Below are 12,448 nucleotides of genomic sequence, written 5' to 3' on the forward strand. Positions count from 1 at the left end.
AAAAAAAGCCAAATACAATATTAGAACTCATGACCTCTAACTTTTAATATTATGTACAAACCATTTGATCTAATTTAGTATTTGTTAATTTTTTGCAAACTACGGTAGATATTCTTTGAATATTAACATTAATTAAAAGACGTTGATAATATATTGTCGATCATTGTAACTTATCGGTTTCTATATTCCTTTGTATATAATTAACTTTGTACGCGGAATATAATTTAATTTAATATAATATAAAACTAGATTATATTGATAATTACATCCAATATTTTACTAACCGATGATATTATCAATGTTAAATTAGATGTTTACTTTATCAATTTCACGCATATATTTTTAATTTTTAAATCTATATTTGTAACTTATCTCTATATAACTAAGATTCCATATTTTGATCATATATGAGCACAAAAATGTTTATATATTTTGGACCACGTTGTTTAATAGTTCAATGATAATTATCATTGTTTCAAATTATGGGATTATTTATTATATTATATTAAATAAATAAAAAACAGATCATAAATACGAAATTTTATGATTTATAAATATTTTTCTCATTAGTTATGCTTTAACAATTTTGATATATATTATATTTTTATAAATTATAACTTTATTATTGCATCACTTATAAATTGATTATTTTTTATATTATCATACACTATAAATAATAATGTAATTTCTAATTAACTTTATTAGTTTACGATTTTAGTTAGTCCTGCACAACGTGTGAGTTTAATCTAGTTAACGTATTCAAAGGAGGGACTTTTCGTATTTAAAATATCATACTTTATGCATGTTAACGAAGGGTTATTAACAAAATCGTTCTTTTACCTCTTAATAAATGAATATTGATATTCCGGAATCGTATGAAGCAAACAAATGTTCTCACTCACTAGTCACTACATAGGTATTAGAGTACGTCCAGCCCCGACTAATAGAAAATATCTTCTTAGTGTTCGAATTATTATTACTCTCATTATATATACAAAGTACATTGGTGATGATGTATGACAAGCCCGCTTTGCACATGAATCACGACTCTTGAATTCAAATCTCACGATTTAATTAAATACAACTGTTGAAATTGTCAGTTTCATCAAATGATTATTGTATTCGTATTTTTGTATGTTATGTACTTGTATTCTAATAATAATAACAATAATTTTAACTTACTTGTGGACAATTCTATACAAATATGATTAGTAATTTAGTATCTCAAAGATGAGACTCTTATATGAAAGCTAGTTCAACTAATCTAAACTTTAATAGAGTGGTGTACTAATATGTAAAATTTGTAATCACTAATAACTCAATTAAATAATCATTTTAAGCGCTTAAATTAAAACACTTTAGACATCCCTTAGATAATATCGAAACTAGCCCCTATTTTCCATATCATAAATTTCTTTAAATATTTGGTCAGTTTTGATAAGGAAGTAACTTTACATTTGCTAATCATTATTAATAAAAACCACACAAAGATTATACGCTTTTTGAATGATTAAACTATATACGGAGTAATTTTTTATTGAGTAAATAGAGTCAATTTGTTTTGTACACATGAAGACATGTTATTTTTTCATTACAAAATAAAAGTTCATTTGAAAATGCTCTAAATTCTAAGAAACAATTATTACAATGTCAATAAATAAGATGTTAAATACAAAGTCAACTTTAATCTATACTACTATATAAAGATTATACAACCCTTGTTGAGTCGCGAAATAACAATTTTACTCTTAATAAATTAATTTACACCATGGGTTATTTATTTTCTAAATATTTTTACAAGCACCTTAAATTTACATCAACCTGCATTATTCGATATTGTCATCACCACCAATAATCGTCATCATGACCACCCGTCGCCGACACCACCAACCGCCATCACGGCCACCACCGCTGCATTGCGCGGATATCGTGCTAGTTAATTGTAAGTGAAAGTAAACATATGAATATCCAATTTGATATTGAATGGAGAAAATATATATTTATAAATTAGGTTACAGCCGCTAATCTACTTTGATGGTGGTCTACTAGTTGATCTATAATGGGTGAAACAACTTTTTGTATACTATATAAAAATGAATTTCAAAAGGTCTGTGTAAGTATGTATCCTTTAACGCGATACATTCGCATACAATAATGAAAAATAATAAAATATTATAATTAAAGCTTATATACAATAATATAAATGAAGTAACGTGCATTTAAAATGTAATCAATTATTCTGTAATTTGTATTGTATGAAAAATGCATGATTGATATGTTTAATTATGTTGTTTCCTTGAAACTTGTTTGGGGTAACATCAAAAACATCAGGATGCGAAAACCGGTGGCTCGACCTTCTTTGATGGGTTTTTTCTTTGGTTTTGGTCTCTTAAGTGGCGGGAGGTTTTTCTACCATTTTGCTATCTTTGCAGTTAAAGTTTTGAGATGGGTCTAGAATGTGTAATTGTTATATTTTTAGACTATTGTACTAGATCATTAGCATCTTGCTAGTCGATTAACACCTATTATTAATATACTACTTCTGGCTGTTGAAAAAAAAAACAAACTAACACACATATATTGTTGTAAAACCAAACAAATACGAATATTCATGTTTTTTTGTTTAATTTAATAAATAATTTGTGAACAATATAAATAAAGATAAGATGATGTCTATCTACATATATACATTATTAAATTTGAGTAATTTATGTGTGTTTATATATATTCAAGAACGAACAGAAATGGTCAACACATTATTAGAAGTATGCATTAAAAAATATTAATTCTTTATAGTAATATCGATATGAGACTATGAGAGATGATATTAGTGTCATATTTATGCGTGGATTATTATGGGGGGTTTCTAGATGTCATGGGTTTCATCCCAGACAAGTGTGTTTCGTGCATCGCATACTGCCTAATTGGATGAACTGTGGTGTTTCGAATGCTAACTGCTAATTACTAACTGTTAACTCGCTGTTAAAAAAAAAGTACCATATTCATGCATCCTCTACTTATACAGTCTGTTGTTTCAATTGTACAGTGTGGTAAATTAATCAAAATGAATAATACGAATATCAATTCTCTATCGATATAGATATAGACGTACTGTTCATGTTTAACATAGAAACGTATACAAACGAACATAATTATTGTACCTAGGCTATAATTTTATAAGGCATATATGTACTCCTACAGTCCTACTAACAAGTGCAAAAGGAAAAGTAGAAACACATTCATTGACTACCTTTTGAGAATTTTTTTTTTCGTTGGGGATTTCCTTTTCCGAAAATCCAATATAAATTTGCTGTAATAGCATACAAGAAAACAGCCACCACACATATGTATACCATAAAATCTCATATGTCGACCAAATCTTTAAAATATAAAATAAACACCTATACTACTGGACCTTCTGTCAATAATATGCTTTGATTTTGATGAACAAAAAGAATTAGGTTATTAAAACAATCTCATATAAACTCAATATTATGCTTTAATTTTGAAGAAAAAAATGAATTAGGTTATTATATCAATCTCATTCGTTGACAAGTTGTAAATAATATGCTATACCATTGTTGTTCTATATGGTGTCACTCATTGCTGGCGTATAATTAAAGCTTCATAGTTTGATATTGGTTTAATTTTGGTTAAGGTTTGGTGATAAGTTACCTTAATATATAGGTTTAACAATGTATCTCCCAATTATATTGTGTCACAATTAGTATCTCTAACATGTTCCGATGGCAAAGAGATTTGTTTTCTCACAAGATATATTACGCTCGAGTCCTACCTTAAGCATATGCGGCCATGCGGGAATAGTCATGTGTATTTAATTTCAACCGAATGATAAATGTTATTTTTCATCGAGAGGTTTAAATTGAGGATTTATTTCGCGAGAGAACTCTCTAGCGCAAACCTCGTTAAGAATATGTATGTCAAACCTCTCGTCATCGCGAGCAGTTCACACATTTCCAAAGAAACCTAATACTTCTACCCGGTACTCAAATAATCTGATATGTGTGTTTCGGAAATTTCTCATGCGTCAAATATCTAAAATTTGTACCTGAAATTCTAATACGTAATTTTGTATATCCGATTTTGACCTCCATAACTATTGGGAGCTAAGTCATATGTAATTGTAGATTTTAACTTTTTTTTTGGGGAAGGCTTTTTGTAGATTAATAAACTTGTTATCATATCCGAGTATATATTAAGTATAATTTTTATAACAGTACAAGTTAGTATAATAAGTACATATGTGGTAAGGTAAATTAATCGTATGGTATAGTATATATAGCACTTCTTCAAATAACATAGGAAGTATATATTATGAATGATGTTTAGCTAGTTCAAACAAAAATCAAGATCAATTGTATATAAAATTCAGATTTTTTACTTTTTTCTGTTCGATCAATTAACACCCCTGGCTTGCCCCCAAGGAAGAAATACGTTACATGGTAACCAGAAGTACTTATATGATTGCTTTTGCTACGCTAATATAAAAGAGAGTGATGTAGAAATAAAAATTACTTATGACATCGATCTAATAATACAATATTTAATGTCATAAACACCACATATTATTTAAATTTATAATCGCGCGATCTCTATGCCAGGACCACCAATCTTGCATATAATTAAATTTCTTAGTGACGATATGAGTGGTCAAACTCGCGTTCAAGATACCATATTGGTTTGATATAATATAGTAGTTATCTTTTTCAAGAAAAGTACGTATAAGTTTACCATGTATCATGAGCTAATTTTATACGATTAGCAGCCTTTGATCTTTGATTTTATACAATGACACATAAAGTTCATGTTCCATACTCTTCAATAACAAAATGACCATGGTTGTTCAAAAATAAATAAATAACAAAGCATCTACAAACAATCATCGTGAATTCGTGATAACTATTACAGTAACATTTAGGATGACCATAACGTTTCATGTTTAATGCAATTCAAAATTTAATTTAAGGTAGTTTAAAAAGTTTTTAAAAAACTTTATTTAAAATTTTTTAAATGTTGTATTCATTTTTTATACTTCTAATACCACTTAATTTATTTTTGAAATTGTTGAAAAATATGTAATATTTTCATATATCACCCCTTAAAATATTTTCACTTACACTACTTTTTAACATTAATGATTAAATTACGTACATTCCGTACTATTAATTCTTTATCTTTTAAAACATCTCTAATAACTCTTTACATTAATTATTTATACCACTCGACGTCTCATCTACCACCAACAATCGCTCCCACCAACAATCGTCGCCACCACGACCACCGCCGCATTGCGCGGGTAACGTCTTACTATCTTATAAAAAAAAATAGCCCCCATGTTGAATTAAAGTTACATGGAAAAAAATGTTTAAAATATCCTTAATGATTATATTAAACTATCAGTTCTTTATATTTTAAAATATCTCTATTAACCTTTTACATCAACTCTGTACATCATTCAACGCCACCAACAATCGTTCCACATCAATTCTATGCGGATACCGTGTTTATATTGATTAAAAAAAAATAGAGAAGGATACTTAAATAGTTAAATGTTAAAAATCCAACGATGTTAGTCGTCTGTTAGATAACTTTTTTAGAACACGACAAATAGGAAACAGGATTGGTTTCGTGTTTACATTTTTCAATTTTCACTTATGATATATGCGGTTATATATCTTGGATTATGGTGGTGCTAAACTTTAGTATTATTAGACTAGTGTAATTGTGTTCAAATTAAATTTAAATTCTTTTGATATTTTTATCATTTTATGTTACATGTATATTTCTTTTACAAAACATATCACGTGAATCACCTCATTTTTTTGACTTTAGCCAATGAAAACGGTAGACTTTTGATTTTTGAGGAACAACTGCTGTCGATAATAACATGATGTCCTTTACAGCTGAGGAGTTCGGAGATTTTATTAAATCCAACGACCATCTTTGACTTTAACTAATAATCATAGATCGACATGTGTTACTTGTAAGAAGACTACCAACAGTAAAACGAATTTTTACCATTACTACTGCATTACATCAATGATAATCATATTTGCATAGAAATCGATTATTGTAAAATAATTAATGTTAAAGTAAAATAGATGGTATATAAAGCCCACCCTGTGATTCTAATGAAAAAAAAAAATACTCGTATAATTTTTTATGCACATTATAAACTACCCATAAAGGTTCTTATAAACAAAATCAATATATATATAAAACTTTATATATGGGAATAGCCACACATTTGGACCACAACTTTTATCTTAACGACATTGACTCATTATATATGGGAATAGCCAAATGAAATAATATACGTACTGTTAGTGTTTATATGAAAAATACGTGGCTATCATGTGTGATTGTTTCTGTTTTTTTTCTTTTTCGATCATGTCCGCTACAAAGATTGTACAAGAGAAATATATCGAATAACATAATCCAAATTAGATTATTATAACAAGGTGTAGCATCAATTCTTGCATCTTTTGTAAACATGAAAGTACGTGTTTACAATAGGAAAAAACCAATTGCAACAATACAAAATTTTCAGTAACTCGATGATCTTCAATTATCCTACAAGTTGACACAATTTCTAGATGTTGTAACCGCGCCATCTACAACAAGGTTATGACCACTCACATATCTTGACTCGTCGCTAGCAAGATAAAGAGCCGCTTCGGCTATATCTCTAGCTTTTAAGGTCGTACCTTTCAAGTTCCCTAAACTATTTACAAAGTTCTCAGTCTTTTCAATTTCTTTTTCGCTAGGTAACTTGAAACGCATTTCCAGATCATCTTCAGCTTCTTCAACGTCGTCGTGTGATCTCCATGCATTGACAAGCATAGATGTCGCGACCCCAAAAGGTGAAATGCAATTAACTCTAATCCCATGTTTTCCCAATTCACATGCTGCATTCTTTGTTAGCCCAACAATCGCATGCTTTGAAGCTGTATATGTGTGTGGCCCCATTCCACCCATAACGCTGGCTACACTAGCGGTTGAAATGATGCATCCACTCCCTCTAGGGATCATAACCCTAGCGGCGTGTTTCATCCCTAAGGCGACTCCTTTCACATTCACATTCATTACTTTGTCAAACTCATCTACATCGAAATTAACAATGCTTTTGTGCTTGGTCTGGTTTCCAAGCACGCCAGCATTGTTAAACAAGATATCAATTCGTCCGTAACGAGAGATTGTTGAGTCAATTAGGTTTTGAACTTCGGTTTCTATGCTTACATCGCAATGAACATATGTAGCTAAAGGAGACAATGAACTAGCGAGTGCAAGTCCGAATTCATCATTGATATCCGCTATGACTACTTTTGCACCATGTTTGATAAACAATGTCACGGTGGCAGCACCAATCCCTCCGGCCCCACCAGTAACAATTGCAATCTTTCCTTCCAACCTATAAAAACATTTGGGTGTTCGTACGTAGACATTAGTGTACGTATATACTGTAATATGGTCCAAAATCCAAAAAATTAATCAAGATTTTGAGAAAACAAAAGAAGCACAACACTGAGTAGTACATGAACAATAATGTCACTTTTTAGTCAGATTAATTTTAGGAACCAGACGAAACAAATATGATGATAAGGTTCAATTCTAGATTCTAATATTATACGAGTATGTTTTTTTTAACGGCCAACAAAAGCCTAAAACTCATTCCCAAATGATCCAATAATAAAATGTTATCGCTAGCTGACCCAATCGGGTCATATGGAGCCCCGAACAAGTTACTCTAATTGGTTCCGAGACAAATCTCACATAAACCAAAGCCGAAGTTTGAACTCGGACCTTGTGAGTAAAATTTAGATGCCTTACCATACAAACCAAAGGATCATTGGCATTAAAAATGAGCCATGGTGTAGATATATATATATACAATACTATGGACGTATTGCACTATGTTATATAACTTTAACATATGTGCACCATACATGATTATGTTATAGTAGCAATACTAGTGGATTAAAGTATGACTATTCTATTATAAGGGTTTAATTGTCCTTAATTAAGAACGTTATTTTACGCAACAGAAAAGCAAACACTTTATTCTACTCGTATATTAGTTAGTCAATACAATTAGTCAATTATACTTGGCTTTTCACAAAAAATAGTTTTATGGCACTAAAGTGACAGTGATTTATAGAATAATATCTAATAATTATGAAATATTCATTTGCTAACTAGTGCTTAGTTGTCTTTGCAATGATATTCATTAATTAACTTGTTCTTCACATGTAGTGACAGAATTCGAGATATATAAACTATCAATAGCTTCGAAAAGTCGTTGAAAAATTATTTTATAATTCAACTATTTGCATATTAAGTACGAAAATGTTTTTGCTATCCCCAGATTCAAGAATATACGATACACATCTAATTAAAGAACAGATCGATTGAAGATTTGTTGGTGATAGTTTTTTTTTTACTTTTATAGATAGGTATAGCGTTTACTACAAATCATATTGCACTTGTTCACATTTTTAGATAAGTATGAACAAATTAAAAATTTTGTTACACTTTTTAGTGTGTAGAAATATAATGAAAAAAAAGTGTGAAAATTTCTCCACACTTAAAAGTGTGTACAAATAAAAGTTCACACTTTTTAGTGTGAACTTTCATAATTAATTTGTCACACCCTATTTGTCCATGGTAACTAAAAAAGTTACCGTGAATAAATGAGGTGTGACAAAATAATTATGAAAGTTCACACTAAAAAGTGTGAACTTTTATTTCCACACTTTTTAGTGTGTAGAAATGTCTATACACTTTTAACTCAATATATTTTTACACACTAAAAAGCATGACAAAATTTTTAATTTGTTCACACTCACCTAAAAGTGTGAACAAATGCAATATTATTTGTAGTGGTTGCTAAACCATTACTCCGTATATTAGTATAAGTTTGAGTATATATTAATTGAAGAAGAATTTAAAAATGGAAAAATGCAAGAATTACAAAATTTATATTTATAATATTAATTACTACTGTATATAATATTACCAACGTACTACGTTAGAAAGTAAAATTCTACTTTCTCTGGCGGGCAGCATCGAGTATTTACAAAAAGAAAAACTTGCAAACTTTCAAAGGTTATTTCTTTGTTACAAGATAAAAGTATAAGAATAGTAAGAGCAACGAGTTATTTTACAAGGTAACTTAGCAATTAAAATGAGTTTACATGTTTTAAAGAAAGAACGAAATATTCACTGACAAAGTATATAGCTTAATCATATCCAAAGTCATGTATATATATAAATGACTCATTATTAATTAAATGTTTATAGGGCAAGGCTTCACCATTATACGGTGAGGTTTCTTGATGTCGTGTACCGACTGAATATTCGAAAAAATTCAAAAAAAAAAAAACAGAGAAATGATTATAGCATATGTAACAAATACATTTTTATGGGAAGTAAACAGTTACTCGTACTTTGGACATAAAAAAAAAATAGTAAAGTGGAAAATTTAGGAAAAAGATAAATAGGATGCAGAGTATAAATACTAACACTAACTAAGAATATGAACAAGGAAGAGTATAGCAAAATTTTATGACAAATTTAACCAAAATGGTCACAAATGAAGAAGGGCGAAAGAAGTGTACCTTCTAGAGAAGAAAGAACTGGTTTCTTTTCCATGGGCATGCAAGCCTTGGAAGGTTTTTTCTGGCATAATTTCAGCAGGCATTGTTATATATATTATGTATAGTGGGAGTATAGAAAGAGGGGGATATATAGCTAGTGTTGAAAGAGAAGACAGAATTGAAGAGAATTTATAAGGAAGGAGTTATGTGAGCTACTCAATATCATATTTGCTAAAACTTTGCTTTTCATTTTCAACCAACCATCTCCACGTACACATTCCAAGAAGGCAAGAAGCTTCCTTTTCAACAAAAATTAAGTTTACAAATGTAGTGTTTAATTAAAAACACCCTTATGACGCGCAGTATATTTTTTTTTTTAAGGAATGTAAACCTTCAATAAAATTGAAATTTGAAGGAATGAAATTTGACAGAATGTTTTGATTTTTAAAGATTCAAATATTGACAAATGGAATGAGATTCCTTCTCCCATCCTCAAGGAATGGATAATATACCAAATGATAGACCGTTTACATTCCAATGGAATGAGATTCATTCATCTTTAAACAACCAAACAGACTAAGAAATGAAATCTCATTACAATTCCATCAAATTTCATCAGAATATGTGAACCAAACACGACCTTATTGATTATTGATTAATATCAATTAATTAAGTCGTGCGTTAACACATTTGTTATTGGAAACAAAGATCTAACTCCATATATAACGGGAGGTTTTTTTCCATCTTAGTTAAGGTAAGGTTTTCTATATATTAATCTTCTTCATACACAACTCAAAACCGGTAAAAGATGATACTGAATATCACTTATTATTTTATTTTTTTTATTTCTACCCTTATTTTGATTGAGATGACAACATATTATCTGTATTGACAATTTATATTTTAACATTGATTTTGATCAAAATTAGAGAAAAAGAAGAGAAAAGGAAAAAGATACGCCAGTAATAGCAAAATGCATAAATAAGCTTCACACTGTTAGGCCTATAGTCACATAGTAACAGTTCCATGGGCTTCATGCTAGCGGGCCTCTAGTGGATCAACTTGTAGTATAGTAGTTACTAAGTGGGATAATTAGAAGAGTAGTGTTAGTTTAAAGTTTGTTGTTAATTCACTTTTTTGTGACAAATTGTGGTATTCATTTGATAAAATATTAGGAGTATGTGTTAGTTTAAAGTTTGCTGTTAATTCACTTTTTTGTGACAAATTGTGGTATTCATATGATAAAATATTAGGAGTATTAGCCTTCTGGTTGACCATGGTGATTCAGATCGTTCATTTTTCGTCATTCCGAGCTTCACATTAACTACAATCAAATAATACACAATATGCTAGAACGGTGTTTTGTCATGAAAATTTTGTCAACTAATGATTCTCTTACAATTAATCAAATCGACAGATATAGTTATATGACACGACCGATTGTGACCAAATCCCAATATCTTATTATGTTTGAGACTCTAAGAGAACGAGGGAGTGTTTATAAGTTCAGGCTAATAAGTAGAAAAAAATGTGATAGACGATGCTTTGTTATTTAGACCAAGATTATATTTGAATACATATGCTGATTGTTGTTGTTGTTAAGTGTAGGTTTATGGACTAAAGCCAGCTATGTTGATATAAGAAGGACTAAAGGTGTACAAAGCTGAAAGATATCTCTGAAGGACTAAAAGAAGAAAGAGATAAAAGAGAAGGGGGCATTATGATTCTTTAAGATATCTCTTATCGATTATTAGGGTTAATCTTTGATCATTTTTTGTTTATATTTCTCTCAAACTTTTTTTTTTGAACGACAGTGGTGACTGGGCTCAGTGGCATGCCTCTTCATCGTCCGGTAAAGAATGACCACGTCACCAACACAGTCAATCTGAGGGCATGACTGGCGGTGGAAGTCCCACTACCTGTTTTGAAGTAAACTAGCTATTGCTAGAGAAACCCCCTCATGCTCCACCTCATTGGCAAAGACTTTCCAATATGCATTTCAAAGGTTTTGAACCCGTAACCAACATTTGGCTGAAAGACATAAGAGACATTAAATGTCCAGTTGGATTAAATCCCAAATATTTAGCTTAGATTTTTTTATCTTACTTAAAAGATAAACAATACTTTTGTGGCTTATATAGAAATAATACTATTTTGACTTATTAGAAAACCACTCATTTATAACTGGATTTCTATTGTTCAAACCTCAATGGCTTTCATATATATGTTATTAAAATAAAATGTGCCAACATATTACATTGATGAATACATGTTTCAGAGCTTATATTTTAGTTAATGACCAAAGGTTAGGCTCCTAAAATTTTAAGGCCTTAATATTTTCTATATTAAATTTATTATTTGAATTTTGGACTAAGTACTATAATACAATTTGCATTGCAGTAACATTTTTGTTGGTTTTTGCATCATATGCATCTTTTTTTAATACTAGTTGTACAATAACAAAAGTCGAGCTACTTTTTTTTACACTTTTTATTTTAATTTATATGATAATAAACTAAGTTCTCAACATTGATCTCATTTGAGGTTTTGAAAAATCTTAAGCCACCACTGGTTATGACCACATGTCTACATGGTCTTTCAAATTCAAGAAATGACCCCAAGACCCAAGTCCCTAACCATATAGCTTTACATGATAAGAGTTACGTTTGTTCAAATGATCATCTAATTATATCAAATTCATCACCTACGAACTACGATCTATTCATCTATGATCTATGCATTAGGTGGCGGCCCAGCCCAATATGAACTACCCATTCTGAAGTTACATGGATAATGGATTACAATGTACTCGTAAAGGATTGATTGGGTCC

At 29.9% G+C, this 12,448-nt stretch overlaps 1 protein-coding gene across 1 annotated transcript; it reads right to left on the bottom strand.

Annotated features, from left to right (window-relative positions):
* Positions 1-6,451: 6,451 nt before the first annotated feature.
* Positions 6,452-9,721, bottom strand: LOC122608744 (short-chain dehydrogenase reductase 2a). Its single transcript, XM_043781837.1, has 2 exons — positions 9,639-9,721; positions 6,452-7,432 (listed from the first exon to the last, which is right to left on the bottom strand). The coding sequence occupies exons 1-2, from the start codon at positions 9,719-9,721 to the stop codon at positions 6,595-6,597; spliced, it is 921 nt and encodes a 306-aa protein (XP_043637772.1). The 3' UTR covers positions 6,452-6,594.
* Positions 9,722-12,448: the final 2,727 nt, after the last annotated feature.

The sequence above is a fragment of the Erigeron canadensis genome, chromosome 7 (genome assembly GCF_010389155.1).
Source record: "Erigeron canadensis isolate Cc75 chromosome 7, C_canadensis_v1, whole genome shotgun sequence".
Classification (NCBI taxonomy): Eukaryota; Viridiplantae; Streptophyta; class Magnoliopsida; order Asterales; family Asteraceae; genus Erigeron; species Erigeron canadensis.